Source organism: Vulpes vulpes, chromosome 6 (assembly GCF_048418805.1).
Source record: "Vulpes vulpes isolate BD-2025 chromosome 6, VulVul3, whole genome shotgun sequence".
Lineage (NCBI taxonomy): Eukaryota > Metazoa > Chordata > Mammalia > Carnivora > Canidae > Vulpes > Vulpes vulpes.
Window position 1 is genome coordinate 45,151,175 of NC_132785.1, and position 21,848 is coordinate 45,173,022.

At 38.1% G+C, this 21,848-nt stretch overlaps 1 protein-coding gene across 3 annotated transcripts in view; it reads right to left on the bottom strand.

The window, feature by feature from the left end:
* Positions 1-3,916: 3,916 nt before the first annotated feature.
* DCT (dopachrome tautomerase) overlaps positions 3,917-21,848 on the bottom strand; it is a 78,695-nt gene continuing 60,763 nt past the window's right edge. For all 3 annotated transcript variants that reach the window (XM_026003624.2, XM_026003622.2, XM_026003623.2), the window contains 3 exons: positions 20,909-21,044; positions 8,432-8,633; positions 3,917-4,707 (listed from right to left, as the gene is read on the bottom strand). In XM_026003624.2, the coding sequence (XP_025859409.1) occupies positions 4,535-4,707; positions 8,432-8,633; positions 20,909-21,044 (511 nt within the window). In that variant the 3' untranslated portion in view covers positions 3,917-4,534. The remainder of the gene's footprint in view (positions 4,708-8,431; positions 8,634-20,908; positions 21,045-21,848) is intronic.

Genomic DNA, 21,848 nt, shown 5'->3' on the forward strand with positions numbered 1-21,848 from the left:
TGGTGCAATTTTCTAATAAAACACAAGAGGGCAGGTTTTGCTTTAGTGTAGGCCTAATTTCACTCTGCTGTTCTTCAAGGTGGTCATTGTGCTAATTACGAATTCAGAAATGCTTAATAACAAAGTGAATGAGTAATCAGAGTTTGTGCTCTGGCAGTGAAAGCTTTGCTGCTTTAATAAATGACAAGCTTAAGTCTTTCTATGAGACATTATTTATGACACAGAGCACAATTACACTTGGGGGGACATGGGGGTAGCTTTACCAGAGAATGGCTTGAAGAAGAAAGAACCACATTCATATTGCATCCATGAAGTCTGACTTGAGTCAATGAGGCAAATTGCACAAATGGGTTTAGGGTTTTTACCAAAGAGATACAATCTTGATGAAAATAAATAAAGCATACATGCTTTGAATAGAAATGTTGGGTTTTATTTTTTTTAGAAGACTTCAACTTATCCAATTGCTCACAATTTTCTTGCATGTTGTTTTCAAGATTTCATTAAACTACCACCAAAGCATAATTCCCGTTGCAGGAGTATTTTCATCTTGAATTACCCTTGTAACTAAAGCCAAAGTCTCATGTCATAGGTGGACAGTTTCTGAAGCAACCCTTGAGTCTGGCTTGCCTGCCTTCATTATTTGGCCACTGACTCCTTCCACTGAAACAAAGCTTTTAAGACATCAGATAGTGGAGATCCCTAAAATGATATCATGAAGTCTTCACTTTCTATCCTCGTCCCTACAAATGGTACGAATGAAGGCCTACTGATGGTGGGAAGAATATAGCTGAAAGTGCCCCCTTGCATTAGGGTGCACAGAGTAAACATCCAGGTAGCGTATATACAACTCAAAATCCAAAAAAGAGGTTGTTACTAATCTCATGTCAGGGATTCAAGACCTCACATGGTCTTCTGCTTTATCCAGCACATGTTAAAACAGATGCCAGAGGCCCTGAATGAAAAGTTCTACTTTGAGTTCAGTTTATTCAGTAAATAATATTTATAAAGGACTCAGGATGAGCATGGCTCTGTAGAAATAGGAAGAGTTCCACCTTGGGTTTTGCCATTGCATTGAGGAGAGTAACTATCTCCCCACTGGGGAGTGAAGTGGCTCTTTTATGTGCCTGTCTGATTAACCACCAACATTTTCTGGGTACTGAAAGTGCTTTGATACAATGGCATTGAACCTATACAGACAGGTGTCCAATCTGATCTCTAGAAGCTTCAATTCTAAATATGGAAACCAACTCCATATAACCTCATTGACTCTACCTTCTTTCTTCTGGGGTCTCCAACAAAATGTTTGAATTGGCAGGCTTTCCAGGAGGATCAGAAAGCTAGCTGCTGTGGGACCTTGGCTCCCTGGTCAGTGACTCGAAGTAGCCACCCTACCCCATCCCCAACCCCAAGACCAGTCTTTAAGACTGTGGGGAAGTCAAAAGTAACTCAAGACCTGGGGAGAGACGAGTGTCTTGTTTTTCTGCCTGTATAATTGAGAGCCAGGAAGTAGCAATTACTGAGAAACTCAAAAGAAGGTAGAAACATCAGTTTATCTAAGAACTTATTTTCAAAAGTGAAGTAGTATGTATTATATATACATATACATGTATACATATTCTAATATATGCATGCTGAGTACCAAAAAAATGGGAATGGATGTTCACAAATTAAAAAATAATAGCCCCAACAGATGAACAATATAATCTGCAAAACATTTATTTTTATTTTCCTCTTTAATAAATTTTTTATTTCTTGTTAATATGAGATTAAAATTATTCATTAAGATTACTATAATTAACAATGTTAAATCCTAAGCAAGACAGAAATTAGTATCAAAGAATTTTAAAATTAGAAGGGAATTTAATTCACAAAGGAAAGAGGCTATTAGATTTAATTTCACTTCTGAATGTTAACTTTATAACAGCATTTCTTTTGAAACAGTAATTCATATACATACAATTTTTCTAATTCTGAGGATATAAGCATGTAAAGTGGTCTATTCATTTTCTTCAAGGTTAGAGTTTTCCTCCATCATTGAGAAATATAACCAACCCTACAATGCTTCGAGGTATTTTATGAGTTGATTTGCATAATATTCATGTAGGTAAATACTAATTTTTTCATTCTAACAGGTTTGTTCTACCTTTAAATTTCTTAAAAGGTATTCATCATTGACTGACTGTAATGTCAGGAAATGTTAGAAAATTTTATTTCTCTTCTATGAACTACAAGATTAGGAAATCGTTTCTCTTAGGAAGACATTATAAAACATAATATTTATAAGAAGTTGCATCTGCTACAGATAAAAGTAGCTAAGTATAAATGATTACCCTCTATTTCTACCTCAGATCTTGCTTTAAATAAATCACGTGGGAATACAGTGAATGAAAATTCTGATGTACTGGAAAGGGAAGAGAGAGGTGGCTATTTGCTTTGTAGAATTATTCATATGGCTCATCTATAAAAAGTCATTTTTCCTGCTACTTTTATTTTTTATTTTATTTTTTAAGATGTATTTTATTTATTTCAGAGAGAGAGAGAGCACACAAGTTGGGGGGGTGCAGAGGGAAGGGAGAATTTGAAGCCGACTCCCAGGGGAGGCCTGAGCCAAAGGTGGCCTCTGTCTTACTACCTTGAGATCAAGACCTGAGAGCAAACAAAGAGTCCCTCCCTAACTGACTGAGCCACCCAGGTGCCCCTCCCCTACTATTTTTAACATGTAATTAATTTAAAGATAACTTTTTAGAAACACACCTACCATGAAAAGTTATGTCTTCATTTCAACATTTCTCTTTTGGCTTAAAAACAGGATGTAAAACCGTGTTCCCCAGCAACCCTGAGTTCAGAGCATAAACCTTCCAGAATGAGTATGTTCATGAAACTTTGCTGTATTTTCCATAGATGCTGTTAAATGCAGGGATTAAGATCTACTTGTGGTGGTGGCTACAAAGGCCCATGCAGGGCTTCAGCCCATGAAGAACTCTGGGCTATCTTGATTCTCATCTGCTGAGCCCACTCTCAGATATGCCTGTAGCTTTATGAGGCTCACTCAGACTCAAATTCGGTTCAGATTGGGCTTTGTCCAGTTCTCTGGCTGTCACAGTGTCATTCTGAGGAGATAACACACCTTCTATTCCCCTCCTCCATATGTAGAAGACAGCTAGCCCCAGGGTCCTCTTCCCATACATTCTTTACACACATCCATTCCAGTAGAGAGGAGGTAAAATGAATGGACAGACAGGCTACCTTCTAGAACTTTGGCCTCACCCTTGAAGCACATGTACCAGATAGGAGCAGATGAGATTTACCGTGACATCTCAGTAACTGCTAACTTCTCAGAAGTAGGGATCATCTTGGTAAGCCTGAGCATATTAGTAAAGATGGCTTCATTCTTATCTCTCGTGATGTGATGATTACGTAGTGGAATATAACCATTTAATTCTGAAGTGTTGTTTTGTATGGATGGTTTGCTTTTAAATGATAGGAGTTAGTTGATGAGCATCCCTAAATAACTGTCAGTACAGTGCAGCATTAAAGTCTGAGGTCAACTCTTAAAAATAAACCAACTGCATTATACGTGAATAATTTTTCATCTGAGGTTACCTGCTAAAGAAATTGGTTGGGACCAGCCAAATAAGACCTCAGAGCAATGGAACTCTAATCAAATTGTTAGGATTCTAGCCTCACAGCCTTTCCCAGCTACGCTTTCCTGGAAGAAGTGGTTCTATAAGTGTTAGTAGATTTAAAACAGTGTTTAATTAACTAGAAAACTCTGTAATTTAATCTCTCATCTATTTATCACTACAGGATCAATGTTTACCCAGCTATTGAATCTCATGATATGTCTACTGTTAAGAACTACAGATTTGGATAAATTCTGGAAAGTCTAATGTACAAAAGAGAACCAAACTGATCATTCATTCATTCATTTATTTACTTTCCATCCTATTTGGAAAATAAGGCCTATTTTCATCTTCAAGTCCATTTTACAGGCTGGAGAAGACAAAAAAAAAGAAAGGAGAAAAATAAGCCACAGAAAGATGATCAGGAAGGTACCTAAAAGCATAGATGTTTATAGCCAATCTCATGGAGACTCAAGGAGTACCTGCCACCCCCAGCCCCCACCCCATTACAAAGGAAGACACTTGGGCTAAGAAAAAATGAACATGAACCATGTCCAGGTCTCAAATTACACTGACCTGCAAATTAAAATGAATACTTCTCTTTCAATTGTGTGTGTGTGTTTCAGAACAAGGAGGCTTGATCAAAATGGGGAATTATTATCAGATACCACAAATTGTCAGCTTTACCTTCGTTTGATGGTAGAGATAGCCTCAAATATCCTAGTCTGTGTTTGTTAAACAACGAGTAAACTAAAAACTCGAGCTAAGCATCCTGTGTATTTGGGATAAGCCCTGCAGTGGGGGACTATATGGAACATCTTCAGCTAAAGGAAGAACACTGAGTAATTGTTCATCAGCAAGGTCAGAACTCCAGCTTGGCTCATGCCTCTCTAGAGGAAGGCACGAGATCTCTAGGCTTCTTCTGTGTACTTCTTGTCGCTTAAATGTGTCTCCATTAGGGGTGTATAGCCTTTTCGGAGTCTTCGGTACTGAAGGAAAAACAGCACCACAAAAACACCAACCAAAGCCACCAGCATTCCCATGACCGCCAAGAGGGTTGTGGTCCAAGCTGGAGTTTCTTCAACTGGAATCAAAGCAGAAGATAAGGTTCTATGATTGGGAGTTTATCAGCTGAATACTCTCAGAGAAGAAAAGAATGAACCAATTTGCCTTTCATATGCATTTTTGTTGAAAAAGCAAAACTATACTGGCTAGAATAAAATTTATCTTCTTCCCCACCAACAATGTGTCATATCCACAATTGTTTGTCTTGAGGAAATGGCATTTCATTATTTAAATACAGCTGATTGCATTTTTTGAATTTCTTACAATAAACACTTATACAGAATAAACCCTCCAAGGAAGTATATAACTACTTTTGTGAGTTAGAAACTCATTTGTTAAAGTGGATGTAAAGTAGTATCTGGGGAACTGCAAAATACACAACCCTCAGGTGGAGAAATTCTGCTATTGTCTCTACCTTTTTATAGGGTGATAAATGTGTAAGGCAGATCAGATTAGCTATTGTAATAGGAGACATTCAATAGCAGTGCAGATGAAATTTGTATCCATTTAAATAGTTGTGAATAAAATCTGAATTTTCCACCTGATAAAGCTAATACTAGGCCCAAATATATTTTATAAGAACTCTCTACAAAATTAATGGGTTTCATTTTAATATATTGATGCCTATTTGTTGTTTCTTTAAAAATTCTCTTATTCTTGGCCAGCTATTTGGCCAAATTAAAATTTTTTAATTTTTTAAAAGATATTATTATTTGAGAGAGAGAGAGCGCGCGCGCATGCACAAGCAGGGGGAGGGGCAGGGGGAGGGGCAGGGGGAGAGGGAGAAGCAGATTCCCTACTGAGCAAGAAGCTGGGCTTGATCCCAGAACCCTGGGATCATGACCTGAGCCAAAGGCAGATGCTCAACCAACTGAGCCACCCAGGTTCCCCTTGGCCAGCTATTCTTAAATTCAATTTCTCTGACCTGGGTTCTTATTCTAAACCCTGCACAGGCCTAAATGTAAAAATCTTCCATCTAGTTTTTTCCTCCATTCTGCAGAGGGCCCTTACTCATCCTGAAGGGATTTCTCCAAGATTCTAATTTTTCTCCTCCAGCAATCCAGCATCTGTTGCCAGAACCATCTTCTTAAAACGCAGATGTTTATTCTGACATTTCTTTGTTCAGGAACCAAAATGACTATTCTTTTAATTGTGGAAAAATACATATGATGTAGATTTAACCATCGTAATCATTTTTAAATGCTCAGTTCTGTGGCATTAGCGCATTCACACTGTTGTGCAACCATCACTGCCATCTACCCAACAGGACTTTTTTCAGCTTGCAAAACAGACATAATACCTCCCCAGTGCCCCAGCCCACCAGCCCTCCAGCCCCTGCAACCCCCATTCTACTTTCTGTCTCTATAGGTTTGACTACTCTAGAAAACTCATATAAGTGGAATCATAAAGTTTTTACTGTTTTGTGCCTGGCATTTTCAGTTAACATAATAGCTTCAAGATTCACACACATTGTAGCATACAACAGGATTTCCTTCTTTTTTAAGGCTACATAACATTCCATTGTGTGCATACACCACACTTTGTTTATCCATTCATCCATCAATGGATATTGAGTTCTTTCTTTTGCCTATTGTGAATAATGCTACTATAAATAGAGGTTCACAAATAATCTGTTTGAGTACTTGCTTTTAATCCTTTGCTGGCTCGTATGGTAATCTGATGTTTAATTTTTTGAGGAGCTACCATATTGCTTTCCACAGAGGCTAAATACCACTCTACACTCCCACCAGCAGTTCACAAGGGCTCCAATTACTCCACAGCCTCATCGGCACTTCTTATCTACTGCTTTGTCAGTAATAGTCATCCTAATGAGGGGAAAGTGGCATCTCATTATGGTTTCTGCCTAGCTTTTAAAGCCCTCCATAATCAGGCTCTTCTCACAGATCCAGACTTAATTCAGGTAATCTTCCCAAGCCTTCTTCTCCAGCCAGGCTTCTTCACGCAGTTCTCTAAACAGACTACACCTTTCACAACTCTGTCCCCTACCTCTTTTCAATCTAAAATGCTCCCTTCTTTCTGCTTCACCAATAAAAGATCCACTATCTCTTTGAGTTGTTCAAAGACCCATCCCTTTCAAGAAGCCTGTCCCAAATGTCCTACTGCCTTCACCAATATTCAGCTATCGTTGTCTCCCCAGATAGGATTGTGAATTTCTTTGTCAGACCAATAAATGAAATGTGAATTTGTGTCTTCCCATGTGTCTTCCCACATTCTGGGCATATTTAGACTTTCAGTCTACGCCTGTTAATTGGCTGATGTCAGAGGGACAAAGGCACATCCTAAACTTTGTGATTGTTACTCTATTCAATTCTAGAGAAACAAGAATGAAGTTTCAAAAAGATATCTCAGTTGTCCAAAGAAAGGAAACTTCAAATCAGTAAGGAGAACAGGCAGTCAAGGTTGCAGGACTAGAAGGAAAAGCAAGGGACAGATTCCTGGGTCTGGAAGACTCTGAAGTCAGAGAGAGAGAGAGAGAGAGAGAGAGAGATGAGCTCACAAGTCACTATGATGACACCACAGGCAGAGGTTTAGGGAAAATGGGATAGACACAAATGGGGAAAACTCACCAGCAGATGGACTCTGTTTTTTGGGGGTTCTGGACAAAATAAGATATTTTTAATCACATTATCTTTTCTTTCTCAATCTGTCCTAACATTGCCTAAGTGGCCCATGGAGCTATACTGGGCCCTGGGCCAATAGAAAAATATGTGCCCATATAGACACTTATCAAAACATCTTCCCATATTTTCAACCAAGTGGAAAAAGCCAATAAAAAACCTACAGTGAAAAAACATGACTTAAAGAACTTTAATTAAGAACACATATACAAAAAAAAAAAAAGAACACATACACATGAATCCCCATGTAGCCCAATCTGTTTGCAGGCCAAGGTCAACCTCATAAACCGACCCAGCAGGGCTTGAAGGGGCTAATTGGAAACAACAGGTCTCATTACAAAACAAACAATAACAGCAGCCTGTCTTTATTTAAAATTTTGAGAGTGTATTCATCTTTTTTGCATTAATTTTGATTTTTCAAAAAATAGTGCCTTACATTATTATTTATTTCAATTACTAAAGTTTTTGGTCCCCCCTCAAACTTTGTGCTCAGGGCCAGTGCTGCACTTGCCTTACCTCAAACCCAGCCCTGCCATCAAGTAACCATTCTCCAAGTCCCGATGATCCCCATCCACATGTGGCTAATGCATTTTGATTTTATTGATTAGACATTTCAAACCACAGCTGTTTTTTTTATTAATTCAGATTATTTACTATATATTTATTATATATTATTATTTATTAATTCAGTCACCAAATCAGTCCCTCTTCTGATGTTTAATTGGTAGTGTAAAGGCTCTTTTGCCTAACCTATATTCTAGAAAACTGCTAATAAAATTAACTAAACCTGAGTACTTGAATTCTAGATCTTGGTTTGCATTTTTAAAAAGAAAGGTCCTTCAGGGATCCCTGGGCGGCGCAGCGGTTTGGCGCCTGCCTTTGGCCCAGGGCGCGATCCTGGAGACCCGGGATCGAATCCCACATCGGGCTCCCGGTGCATGGAGCCTGCTTCTCCCTCTGCCTATGTCTCTGCCTCTCTCTCTCCCTTTCTCTCTCTCTGTGACTATCATAAATAAATAAAAATTTAAAAAAAAAAAAAAAGAAAAGAAAGAAAGGTCCTTCAGAAGATGAATGAATTACCCACTTCAAAGTTGTATTTGTTACCTGGTAGATCGATGGCATAGCTGTAGCCAAGTTGGTCTGCAGTTAAAAAGAGTTCTTCATTAGTCACCGGAGGGAAGAAAGGAACCATGTTATACATCCGATTGTGACCGATGGGTGCCAGCTCCTGAGGCCAGGCATCCACAGAAGGATTGGATCTTTTCATCCACTCATCAAAAATGGCATCAGTAAAGGAATGAAGTACCTGCAAGACAATTGAACGTGGCATTGACATTGATCTATCTATTCCAATCAGGCCAGTCTGACTGGAGCTTTCTCTAAAGGGGAATGGGGTTCTTCCTGACATGAGGAGCTTCTCTATACCCAACCTTGTCATAGTGACATACCCACTGACATTTTTAGTTAAGTTTTCAAGGCTGCCTGACATCTCCCCAAACAGGATCATAAACCCCTTTGTCAAGCGAACAAATGAAAGGAAGTTCATTTGCAGATTTAACACTGGTTTGAAAACATCTGATGCTTTCAATAAGTGAGTGTTAATTATTAAGTTGAGGAAGATGCAAATATGATTAGATATATGTCTTTGGTTTGGTTTTAATAGAAGAGAAAGAAGAGGCTGTGTTTAACACTATTAAAATACAAATGAACAGGAAAGAAGAAAGAAGAAAAGAAAGAAGAAAGAAAGAAAGAAAGAAAGAAAGAAAGAAAGAAAGAAAGAAAGAAAGAAAAGAAAGAAAATCTCCAAAATGAGTTTTCAAATTTTTTTCAAAAGGATGGCTCTTCTATGTACTCATTTTATAGCCCTCTCATTTAAATTTTCAGTGTTAACGCCAGCAAAACTAAGTCTAAAAAATGTGATGTGCGTAGCGCTCATTTTTATTTTCTCAAGGAAGCTATTAAAGTCCTTCTCAAATACAGCAATTATTACATGTCTTAAAATAATTAACAGCAAAAGTTCCACATTTATAGCCCCAATTTTGCAACACGATGTAAATGGGAAAGTTAGCCTTTCTGCTGGGTTCCTCTTTTATTCCTAGACTGTAAGTTCAAGGACCTAAGGACACTTCTCTTCTCGCCCCTGGGTCCTATGTGCTGTCATCCCAGAGCCTGTCACATGGGGGCAGGAGGGTACTGATTCCAATAAATAAATGCTTATCAAATGAATTCATTCACCTAATCAATCACCACTGTTCCTTGTACTCCAATTAGAGCACTGAACAAAGTATACTATAATTTGTTACTTATTTATCTATTTTCCTTAACAACACCCCTAACTCATAAAGGTCAGAGATCAGGTCTTTTCACCTGTGAAGCATCGGTTTAGCATTCAACCCAGACAGAATCAATGTTTAATAAGGATTTGTTGCCTGAAGACAGTGTCACGCAAAGCAGTTTTATCTTTTGTACAGTTTCAACTGAAGAGGCTCCTTTCTAACTGGTGCTGTTTCCTCAGCTTGCAATACCATTTCTTCTGTTTTCTGGTATCAGTCTATCAAAGACCAATGCAATGGTCTCTGCCCTGAAGCGTTTTCCCTGATTGCTCCCAGCCTGGATTCATAACTTCTTGTACTTCTCAAATGCTTAAGTGCATTGCCCTGCTGGCTTGTGTTGCTGTTGTTTACTTATGAAATAATATTTTCAAATCTTACCCGAGGGTCCTTGTAGTTACTTCCCCTATCAAGCAACAGTGAGAACTTTCTACCTGCATTATCTCACATGACTACATACAGGATAGTTAAAGGAATCAAGTGATTTACTCAAGGGGTTCTTTTTTCCAAATGGATTTTTACAGTTCATGGCAGAGAAAATCATCTTAAAAACAAAAACATCAAATTTTAAGAACTGGGCTTTTGCAGAGATAAAAGATTTTTCTAAATTCTAAAATCTTAGCTTTGAATAACAAAACTGAAGCTCCAAAGAAATAAAGATATAATGTTTATTGTATAAGCAACGACTTTGGAAGACACGTGCTAATGGAAGTGATCAATGTTTCCTACAAGGAGAGTTTAGAAAAAGTCACCAGCCCTGGTAAAAGAGCTAAATGTTAGTTGTTGGTGTAGGTTGCTGAAAAGGTACCTTATGTCCTGAATCCTGGGAACTCCAGATAAGGTTAGAAGTTACCCACACAGAAAAGTTATGCTTCATCTTACAGCTGCAGCCTGGGGAGCCTGCCAGCTTCAAATAGAACTTTTGCCATGAGCATGGAGCCCAAGCAAGATGGAATGCCTAAGGATAACAAGCACTAAGAGTTGCTTACCAAATTTCCACCCTCCTCATTTTCCTCTGTAACTTCCTTTGAATTCTGAGTGAAGCAATGTATCAAACTATCTCTGAGACTGAACTAGGAGTCACTAGACATGACTTCTAAGAAAGGTATTTAAAGGTAGTGGTCTCAGCTTAAAAATGTCCCTCTTTCCCTTTCCATTTATCCTTGCTGTTTCCTGGAACATGGATGTGATGGTTGGTGCTGCAGCAGTCATCTTAATTACCAGTGAACAAAGTTAGGAAAAGAAGCCACTCACCCAAGGTGGTAGAGCAAAGATACAGAAGGGGCCATCATGACTATAGAGGTACTATACCAGCCTTGGACTGCCTGCCACTGGGGATCTTTTACATTAGGAGAAAAAAAAAAACTCTTTTTTGCTTGGGTTTCTATAACAGGTTTTCTGTTCTAAGCAGCTGAACCAAATCCTAAGCGATAGGCAGGAAAAGTATCTAGGGGTGTACCAGAGTATATTTGCCAATGAAGGTCACATGGTATCTCCTGAGCTTTTAGATACTGAGTTCAAGTCAGAGATCAAATTGTAGTTAGAAAAAGAGACAAGGAACTCTCAGGACATAGAAAGGTCAGATTCAGTGCTGCAAGAAGCAAATAACTTTTGGAAAATACCAGAATTCACCCAGTGTAAAATTTAAATAATTAAGGAGGGGACAAGACTCTGCAGCAATTCATAATTTGGAGAGATAAAAGATCAGGGAAAAATAATGAGAGATTATAGGTCTCAGAAGGGCTATAAAATATTTTACAATAAATGCTCTAGTAGGAACTATATACAGAGCACCCAATTTATAGAAGGTAGTAAAAGAGGCTAGTGTGTGCCAAGAAGATGCAAAGAATGCAATAAACAAAATGCTGCAAGCAATAACGTATCCACAGCCATAAAGAGAAGTAAGTAGTGCAACCTATAGAATAGGTATTTTTGTTAGAGTTGTCAACATTGTTCCTAAACAAGATACCTTCAATTGCTCTTGAGAAACTAATAGTATCTTTGTTTGACATGGGTTAAAAATGAGCTCAGTTAAAGTCTCTGTAAGGCTAAGTACAATTTGAGGGTACTTAGTAAAAAAAAGCTAAAGTAAAGTAACAGTATACCATTGTTGCCTTATATCTGCTATAGAGATACATAGTTATATTTTGATATTAAATATTGAGTGCTTCAGATATGAGGTTACAATTTTGGTTTACAAACCCATTCTAGCTTGCTCCAACAACATAAGGATAGGTACAGGAAGAAACAAACTTTCACCTTGAAGGCAGAATTGAAGAAAATGTGGGGCAGTTTGGGTGGCTCAGCAATTTAGTGCCACCTTCAGCCCAGGGCGTGATCCTGGAGACCTGGGATCGAGTCCCACGTCAGCATGGAGCCTGCTTCTCCCTCTGCCTGTGTCTCTGCCTCTCTCTCTCTCTCTCTCTCTCTCTGTGTGTGTGTGTGTGTGTGTCTCATGAATAAATGAACAAATAAAATCTTTAAAAAAAAAAAAAGAAAATGTGATTCCATGGGCTTTCAAGGTAAAAATTTTTAAATGCAACCCTTGCAGAAAAAAAAATAATCAATCAATGGCTATTGTGTTTGCAGGCATAAAAGTACTTGAATAAAATACAAGGAAAGCGTGCATATATTTTTCAGGATCACTGGAGGATAAAGTTACTATCAGACTCAACCTTAACTAAGATGTCTGCATCTGCACTTTCGGATTCCTGCCACAATGACTGACACCAGTATGTCACCAAAGACCAGAACATTGTTATTTTCACCACTTGTGCTCATGCATTACTATCCAGAAGACATCATTCATAGTCAGAGTGACTCTTATTGTAGTAATGTTTTGCTCCTCTGAGAACTCATATGTGATAGACACCCATTTAAAACTTAAGGTAGGGGTGTCTGGTTGGCTCAGTCAGTTAAGCCTGAGCCTGATTTTGGCTCAGGTCATGATCTCAGGGTCACGGGATCGAGCCCTGCAGCAGGCTCCACACTCAACATGAAATCTCCTTGTCCCTCTCCCTCTGTTCCTTTTCTCTCTCTCTCTCTCTCTCTCTTTCAAATAAATAAATAAAGTCTTAAAAAAAAACACTTAAGGTAGAAGGCATAAATAAAAAGTCAAGACAAAAGTTGTAAATAAAAGAATCCCTAATTGTAATTCCCAAAACCTCTCTCATCACACTTACTATTTCATGATGATATTTATTTACTCTTGCCTTGTTCTACCAAGAATTTGAGGCAATGTACTATAGAATATTGGCTTTACATTCCCTAAAGAAACCATATGTAATAAAGCATGAAATAGTTCAACACACCCCCCCCTCCCCCGCCCTCCTTAGCTGACTCAGCTGGGACACAGGGAGGTGGATATGCCATAGATAGCACATTCAGTGAGAGACTTAAAACAATCTGAAAAAAAAAAAGGACATTTGAGCAATAATAGTCCTCCAGGCAGTGCTCTGCCAGGATAGTGTATGGTTTCCATTTTGCCAATATTTTTTCTCCCTAACCTTTCCTACCTTCTTTCTCACTGAATCCTGAACAGACAAAATTGAAGACATTTTTCAGGCTTGGAGGAGTCACGCTGAAAAAGCACCTTTTCAGGTGCATGGGTGGCTCAGCTGGTTAGGCATCTGCCTTCAGTCCTGGGACAGAGCCACTACATTGGGCTCCCTGCTCAGTGGAGAGTTTACTTCTCCTTCTGCCTCTGCCCTGCCCCACCACCGTTCACGCTCTCTCTTTCTCTCTCAAATAAATAAATAAAACCTTAAAAAAAAGAAAAAGAAAGAGCATCCTTTCTACATATATGAATATAATGGCATTGTATACAAAATACACATAAGTATACATAAAATGTATGCAATATATATTGTATGTAAGATACATTAGCATGTATATAAAAAGAAATATCAATTATGTGTGGTGACAGATGACAACTATATGAATTGTGATGACTGTTTTTATGATATATACAAATATTGAGTAATTACGTTGTACACCTGCAACTAACTTAATTTTATATGTCAATTATATTTCAATTTAAAAAAGAAATGCTAGTTGAGCCTTTGAGGAAGAAAGCTTATACTTTAAGAATTAAATTTGGAACACATACAAACAGAGGACTACAAGAAGTTCTGCTATTAGACGAACATCCTCAGAAGAAGTCACTGATTCAGTCATTAGCACATGGGAGGGAGAGAACCAAGGTGATGTTAGCAGAGATTCTAGAGAAGAACTGAGATACTTCCAGGCCATTCATGTCTAAGGAATTATCAAAGCTCTGGGAGAAAGGAATCCAAATCAATGCTATAACCACTTTAAATTTGTATATAAATGTGGTTTGTCATTATACTACTTAATTTCATCAATGATGAAGAGTATGTAGTTCACCTCAGTATAGGTTTAATTTTTCTCAATACAGCATGGGTCTATCCTTATAAAGTTAAGAGCTGAAAAGAATTTCTTCAGGCGTCATTTAGCCCCTGCCAAGTTAAAAAACCAAATTATCTCCTAGACTAAGCATATAGCAATTGTGCCACCTTGGGATTCTCTGCCCAAGCAGCCCAACCATATCCAATACCTCAGCTCTTATAAAATTCACCAAGGTGTCACACTCCTTAGGAATTGGTGACTTTATCTCAGTTGTTTAAAAATACATTAATTAAACAAATGTAGAATTATTTAACCTTCTGGAGGGCAATTTGTCAGTATTCACTGATATTTCAGATGCATTTATTTAATCTTTGACCTATTCTCCTGACTTATGCTATATGTTCATGCACTGTAATGTTGTTTGCAAAGTGAGAGATTAGAAACCACCTACACGACCATCAAAAGACAACTGGTTAAAAATTTCAGGATAAAGCCATCCTATAGAATACCATACAGCCATACAAAAGGAACTGGAATGGCCTTTATGAACTGAAATGGAATGATTTAGAATAATGAAAAAATACAAATAGAAACAATGAAGTCACAGAAGTGTCTAAGTATGCTACAATTCAGATAACATATTTGCTTGTATATTTATAAAATAAATCTGGAAGAATAGGGAAAAATGATAATGGCCAGCTGGGAGATGGCAGTGATACAGAGACTTCATTTTACATCTTTTATATTTGAACTCCTTCTGTGCATTATCTATTTTAAAATTTCGAAAAGAAAATATTTAGGAAACTAAGTAACAGCCTAAAATGTGTACATTATAAGTGCAATTGTATGAACATAGAATATAAGAGGAAATAAGCAGAAAATTGAGACTAAATTACAGACAGTTAAAAACCTTTTTGCCAATATTTCTGAAACGCTCAATTATTAAAAATTGTTAAACTATTTGAAAATTAAAAATTAACATAAAAGGTAGGCAATGTTAAATATTCAAGTTATTAGCTTAAGTATGCTTTTTTAAAAAGATTCATTTACTTTTTTGAGGGGGTGGGGGAAGAGACAGAGGAAGAGAGAGAAAATCTCCAGCAGATTCCCCAGTGAGCAAGGAGCCTGATGTGGGGCTTGATCTCATAACCCTGAGATTCTGACTTAAGCCAAAATCAAGAGTCAGATGCTTAACTGATATGCTTTTTCTTTTGTAAGAAAGAGAAACAAAATGGATCCATTTTTAAGTGCTTCACTCCTAGAGAGAGAAAAGCAATGTCCTATATACTTCTCTTTAAAAATTTTAACTAAACTCAGACTAATTCACAAGTATTTTGTATGTTATTATGACCTATTCATTTTACTAATTTTATTACAGCCTAGAACAGTAGAGTCAGAAAGGGATTAACTTCGCATTGTCCATTAGATTCTTATTTTTAGAAACTCATTTTCACTTTTCTTGCTTTTTTCCCCTAAATTAATGGAACTATTTTATCCAACTATTAGTCATAGTCAAGAAATAAAAACAATGATAAGACTCTGTGTACATCTTATCCCATGTAGAATTTCAGTGTAGGAGGTGACAAACACATGAACTATGCAGTGAGTATTAGCCATGCAACCTATGACATCCCCAATCACTTAGGAATGGAAAGAATTAGAACTTGCCAGATGTACCTTTCTAAAAGAGTAACATCCAAATGCAGCCCGAAGAAGAATTGCTTTGAAACTGAGAGGAAAATATTTAGTCTCTAACATAGTTTCTTTCTTGGCAGTTAACTCAACTATTTAACTTTAGGGTCTATTGGTCTTTCTCTCCCCCGCCACTGTTAGATTATGCCTAGATTCAATATTGAAGACAGCACTACTTAGCATTTCTGTGACCTAATCTTACTTTCCATGATAAATATGTGCATTTCCTTCAATTACCTTATGAATTATTAGGACTTCAGAGACTGGTTTCAGAGTTTTTCCTGTATTTTAACATTGTATCTTTTACTCATTATTGTGATCATATACAACTTTGTACCTCTCTTGCTTGAAGAGATTTCACTAAAATAATTTTAATAAATGTTGTATGTAATATATTTGCATAAATTGCCTTGTGAATTTGAAATTCCAGAAGCTATCACTCTTTTAATTGAAATGATTTAACCTGGATCTCAATATGTGCAAAAGTCATTTAAGCTTGAAATGGTCTCAACATGAAACTATATAAATAGCCTAAAGTAATTGTGAGTTCTGGAACTAGTGCTGAAACACTGCACGCCTGCAACAACAGCAAAAAAAGGCTGTGGCTTTTTGTCTATTTATATGCGTAGGACAACTTATATCAAAGAAAAACAGAATTTTAAATATTCAAGGTATTAAAAGTAATGAAGATGAGGATGATTAAACGTCTAGTATGTTGCATTACATGTAAGTCACAGAATTCCTCATCCATAAAATCATAATGTGGGTTCTCCTAGAAGAGGAAGAGAAATATGATTGATAGAAAATACTGCAGAGAGGGAACATTGATTCCTTAGAGCAGGATTTGGCAAACTAAAACCTGTGGACTAGGCTCTCTTTTGAGAGAGAGAGAGAAGGAATGGAGTGGGGGGCAGAGGGAGGGGAGGAGAATCCCAAGCAGGCTCCACACTCAGATCAAGCCCAATGCAGGACTCAGTCTCACAACCCTGAGGTCATGATCCAAGCCAAAATCAAGAGTCAGATGCTTAACCAACTGAGCCACCCAGGTGCCCTTCACTACCTGTTTTTTAAATAAAGTTTTATTAGAACACCACACTGATTCATTCATGTATTGTCTATGGCTGCTTTCACGCCACAGTGGCAGCTTTCAGTAGTTGCAACAGAGAGCATTTGGCCTGCATTCACGGAAAAGTGGTGCCTAGCCCTACACACTTACTGGGCAGCCTCCTAATAAGGAGATAAGATGTAACAATCCTTGAAACTTAAGGTGTTGAAAAGCAAGTTACTGGCATCACCCTTGTTTCCTTTAGTAGGAGAGAAAGGTTGTATGTGGACATATAATCCTCAATTTGTCAGAAGAGTGTGCTGTTCTATTTATAATATTTTGAAGTACTGGATAAAGAGTGCTGTGACATTTTTTTTCTCATGAATATAGACTGTGTATAAATTATATAGTTGAAATATGTTTTATAAACTTAGAGAAATACAGTATAGATAAGCAGATTTAAAGATATAGAGCAGAGGAAGACACAAGTACTGCATGGCATAAGCTGACGGCTGAGATAAGAGCCAGAAAAATGATGTGAAATAACAGGTTAGAACCAATAAATAAGGCAAGCATCCTCCAGAAGAAACTAAGATGGCTGTGGAGAACTTGCACACAAGCCCCTGCCTTGCTGGAGGTTGGGATCAAGAATTCACATTTCTGACAACTCCTTCATGTTTTGCTACACACAAATATGAGGGAAGAAACACTTTTTAGAAAGAAAGAACAGTTCCATCAACTGCTCTGTTTTTGCATTTCCCACAGCTCACCCTTCCCAGGCATTCACCTATCTGGGAATCCAGAAAGCTACCTAGACCTTCACACCACCAGGCAAGCCTAGAGCATTGTGAGCTATACCTTTACCCTCCCTCTTCATATCTCCTTTTTTGTACCCTGGGTGGAGTAAAAATAATAAATCATCTTTGAAATACCTAAGTATTTCTTGTCAGTAAAATTGCCTTAGGTCACAACAGTCTGTTATGGAGAACAAGATAAAGAAATCTTAATTAAGGCTTGGAAATTCAGAGCCAACATACAGTTCTCTAATTCTTTCCCAGCGACTACCGTAAGAACACATTATTGTTTTATAATTTTTGTATTGTATTTGGCAGTTTCTAAGGCAGTCTCATATTATTCTAATCTATTAAGTGTTGCCTTAATGAGCACACCACTCTCCTCTAACACCACATCAAGCCCTGTGACCTGCCCTTTGCAGCATAAGAAACAGAGGCTTCACACAGTTCAGTGAGACTCCCAAAATTACACAATACAGGACTAAATAAAAAACTTATTTAATTTTTAATCCAGGGCTCTTTTGACGTGGCCTCCCTGGAGTCCAAAAAACAAACTGCTGTAAACTGATGGTTTCAGGATACATTATGATATGGACTGAATTATGGCCCTCTCAAAATCAAATGTTGAAGCCCTAACCCCCAATGAGACTGTATTCAGAGATGGGATGTACAAGGAGGTTATTGGGTTAAACACGGTCATGTGTGTGGGGCCCTGAGATTATAGGACTAGTGTTCTTATAAGAAGAAACACCCACTAGAAAACTCATTGCCTCTCTCCACTATGTAAGAACACAGCACCAAGGAGGCAGTGATCTGTAAGCTAGGAAGAGGGCTTTCACCAGGAACTATGGCATTCAGTGCCTTGCTCCTGGACTTTCAGCCTCCAGAACTGTGAGATATAAATTTCTGTTGTTTAACAGTCTATTTTATTTTTGTCATGGCAACCCAAGCAGACTAAGATTCATTGATAAAATTAACATTACGGTTAGGAAAACTCTGGAAAAAGTGCTTATTACTATACAATCTATACTAATAACAATTCATCAAAATACTCTCAAAAAAAAAAAAAAAAAGGACCAGTGGTGCAATTTCTTCTTCTAATTGCTCAGAAACCATCAATCCAAGACACACAACCCTGAAAACAGACAATGTTAAAATAGTGGATAATGAGTTAAGTATCTGTAAAGTGGAGATGGTTGGAGGGGGTTAGCAGCTAGAATACAAATTTTTAAGATATCTAAAGGTTCTAAGCTAACTCTGGGTGAGCTGTATTTAAGGGGGAAGAAAGTAACCCCAGACATCCTGGAGCTGGCCTGGCACTGTCTGGGAGGCCCTTGGTAAACACATTTTTAAAACTAACAAAACTTGGATTATTTACAATCCCAGCGTCAAGTTTCTTTCTGTTTTTCCTTTTGTTTTAAAGTGAGACAGAAATCAGACTCAAGCACATCAAGTGGGGGTCCATCACACTTTGAATTTTAAAGAACTATGAGATTTCACCCTAGTCAACAGCAGCCCGCTGTCCTGGCTGTATTTACTCTCAGGGATATGAAGGCAATTAGGAAATTAAGAAGCATCAGGGGTGTTTATTAGCTCAATGGTTGAGCATCTGCTTTCGGCTCAGGGTGTGATACTGGGGTCCTGGAATCGAGTCCTGCATCGGGCTCCCTGCATGGAGCCTGCTTCTCCCTCTGCCTGTGTCTCTGCCTCTCTCTGTGTCTCCCATGAATAAATAAATACATACATACATACATACATACATACATACATACAATTTTTTTAAAGATTTTATTTATTTATTCATGAGAGGCACAGAGAGAGAGAGAGAGAGAGAGAGAGAGAGAGAGAGAGAGAAGCAGAGACACAGGCAGAGGGAGAAGCAGGCTCCGTTCAGGGAGCCTGACATGGGACCTGATCCGGAGTCTCCAGGATCACACCCTGGGCGGAAGGCAGGCACTAAACCGCTGAGCCACCCAGGGATCCCTCTTTTTTTTTTTTTTTTTTTTTTAAATTAAGAAACACCAAATGTGGTTTTTATATTAACTAAAGGCATGTGTCATTTTTTCTATCCAGCCCTCCTTCCTCACTCTCCACCCCTCTGCTGACTAACACAAACTTTCTTCCCTGCAGGGAGCTCCCTAGAGTGGAGTGTGTGGGGGTTCACACACCTGCTCCGACAGAGGCGATGAACATGTGACCTTGCTCTGGCCAATCAGAATACCTCATTCCCCTTGCCACACCGGTTCACAGAAGGCAGATCATCCAGGCCTGGCCAATCCTGAGACTGTCTCCGTTACTATGGTAACATGGCTGCTCCCCCACTTGCTAAGCTGGTAGCATGCAGGTTCCTGGCTAGCTCAATTCCACGTGGGAAGAGGTTGCTTATGAAGACAGGGACAGAGCTGACATCATTTGAGCCCACAGATTCAGCAATACCTGAAACCAGCAGCACTCCTCAGTTTCCCAGTTATTCAAGTCAATAAATTAATTTTTCTCCTAAATTAGTTTGAGTAGAATCTGTTCATTTGCAAGCAAAAAAGAAATGGCTGAATATACCTGCAACTTTGCAAACTGACCCAAATCAATTTTTCTGTTCAGCACGACCGGGTGTTCATAGTGGGTGGGTATTGCCATAGTCCTCACCATCTCGAATAAACTTGTTACTAGGTGACATATAATCATGAAAGCAAGACCAGATTCTGGTAAACCTACACTGATCAACAAGTAGACACCGAATGAGTAAAAGAACCTGTTCTTGTACACCCAGGGAGGTTCACACTCTCTTCTGACAAGTGTCTTACATGGAAGATTCAGTCCAAACTGGGACACAATGATATTATGACCCCAGGAGTAGCTCATTTTTAGGCATAATACTTTGTGAAGTGAGGGGGCCAGGGCCAAACATCAAACAGAGCTGTGGACTTCGTGTGCTGCCCCAAAGGTGCCAGGTGGCTGGGCTTCGTGCAAGAGTCATGGTGGTTCTACACTCATCTTCAACATCACTCATTTTATCACTGAAAAATTATTGTCATTATACTAACTTGTTATATAAATTATGCTAAATTGTGATATAATATCATTATGCTAACTTATGAATCCACCTCTCAACTATAAACTCCTGTCTGGTGTCATTCCAAAACTAACCATCTCTAAAGCATGGGTGTGTGAAAAGGGGAGTTTAAATACTATCTAACCACCTCTAGGGTGGAGAATAAATAAATTTACATATGAATACATCCCTTTGTTCACAAAGAGAATAAAACACACACCAAACCTTAATCTTACTGAAAAGCAAATAAATCCAACATCAAATGTAGAAAATTTTTCATCTATTCTGAGCCTTTGAACATACCACAAAAACAGGATCATTGGCAGCCGAATGTGGCAAAGCGCTTGTCCCATTCAAGAAGGAATGAACCAAGTTGTGTAGGCTCATCACTTGAGAGTCCAGGATTCCATTTGCTTTATCAAATCCTTCCAGGGCATTCCTGAGAGAAAATCAGTTTGTCAATGACAACAGTTACAATTGACAAAGGTCTCTTTTTATTGTTTCTAACCTAAATAATAGTCTTCTAACTTGATATGGGGTAGGGAAATGGGCAGTTCTGTCATAGCTAATTAACTACAAATTAACTCCAACTTTTAATGATGATCTTCTATACGGGGCTGGAACTCTTAATCAATGCTACTTTTGCACCTGCTCAGTTGGATTAAACCTCTTTTATGTACTGTATGACAATTCTTCATATCTTTCTCCTGTGCCAGACTATGATCTCCTAGAGCACACAGACTGTTTTTTTCAGATTTTCATTGCCAGACTCAGTACCATGCCCAGCATAGGCTCTGTGATCAGAAATATTTTTTGAATTAACATATAATCTTATAGTCCCATTTTTCAACTAAGTAAACCTCTAGCTTGACTATAATATATTCAGCATTCTAAATTCAGCTCAACCAAATTCCTCCTATCCTTGTCTTTTTCTCCTCCTCATTTTTAGGAAATTCAAATTGTCCTTATCCTAACTCAGTGATCCTCAAATTTAAGCATATATGGGAATCACTGGAAAAAAACACATATTTCATGCCCCACTTTCAGAATTTCTGATTCAGTAGGTGTGAGCTGGGTCTTCATATTTATATTTCTAACTAGCTCCCAAGTGATGCCATTTATGGTGGTCTAGGCACCGTATTTTGATAATCACTCCCTTAACTCAAATCTATAAAGATTGCACTCCATTTCAATAGCATTTTTACTACTGTGAAAAACGAATGCATTTCCAAACAATCTTAAA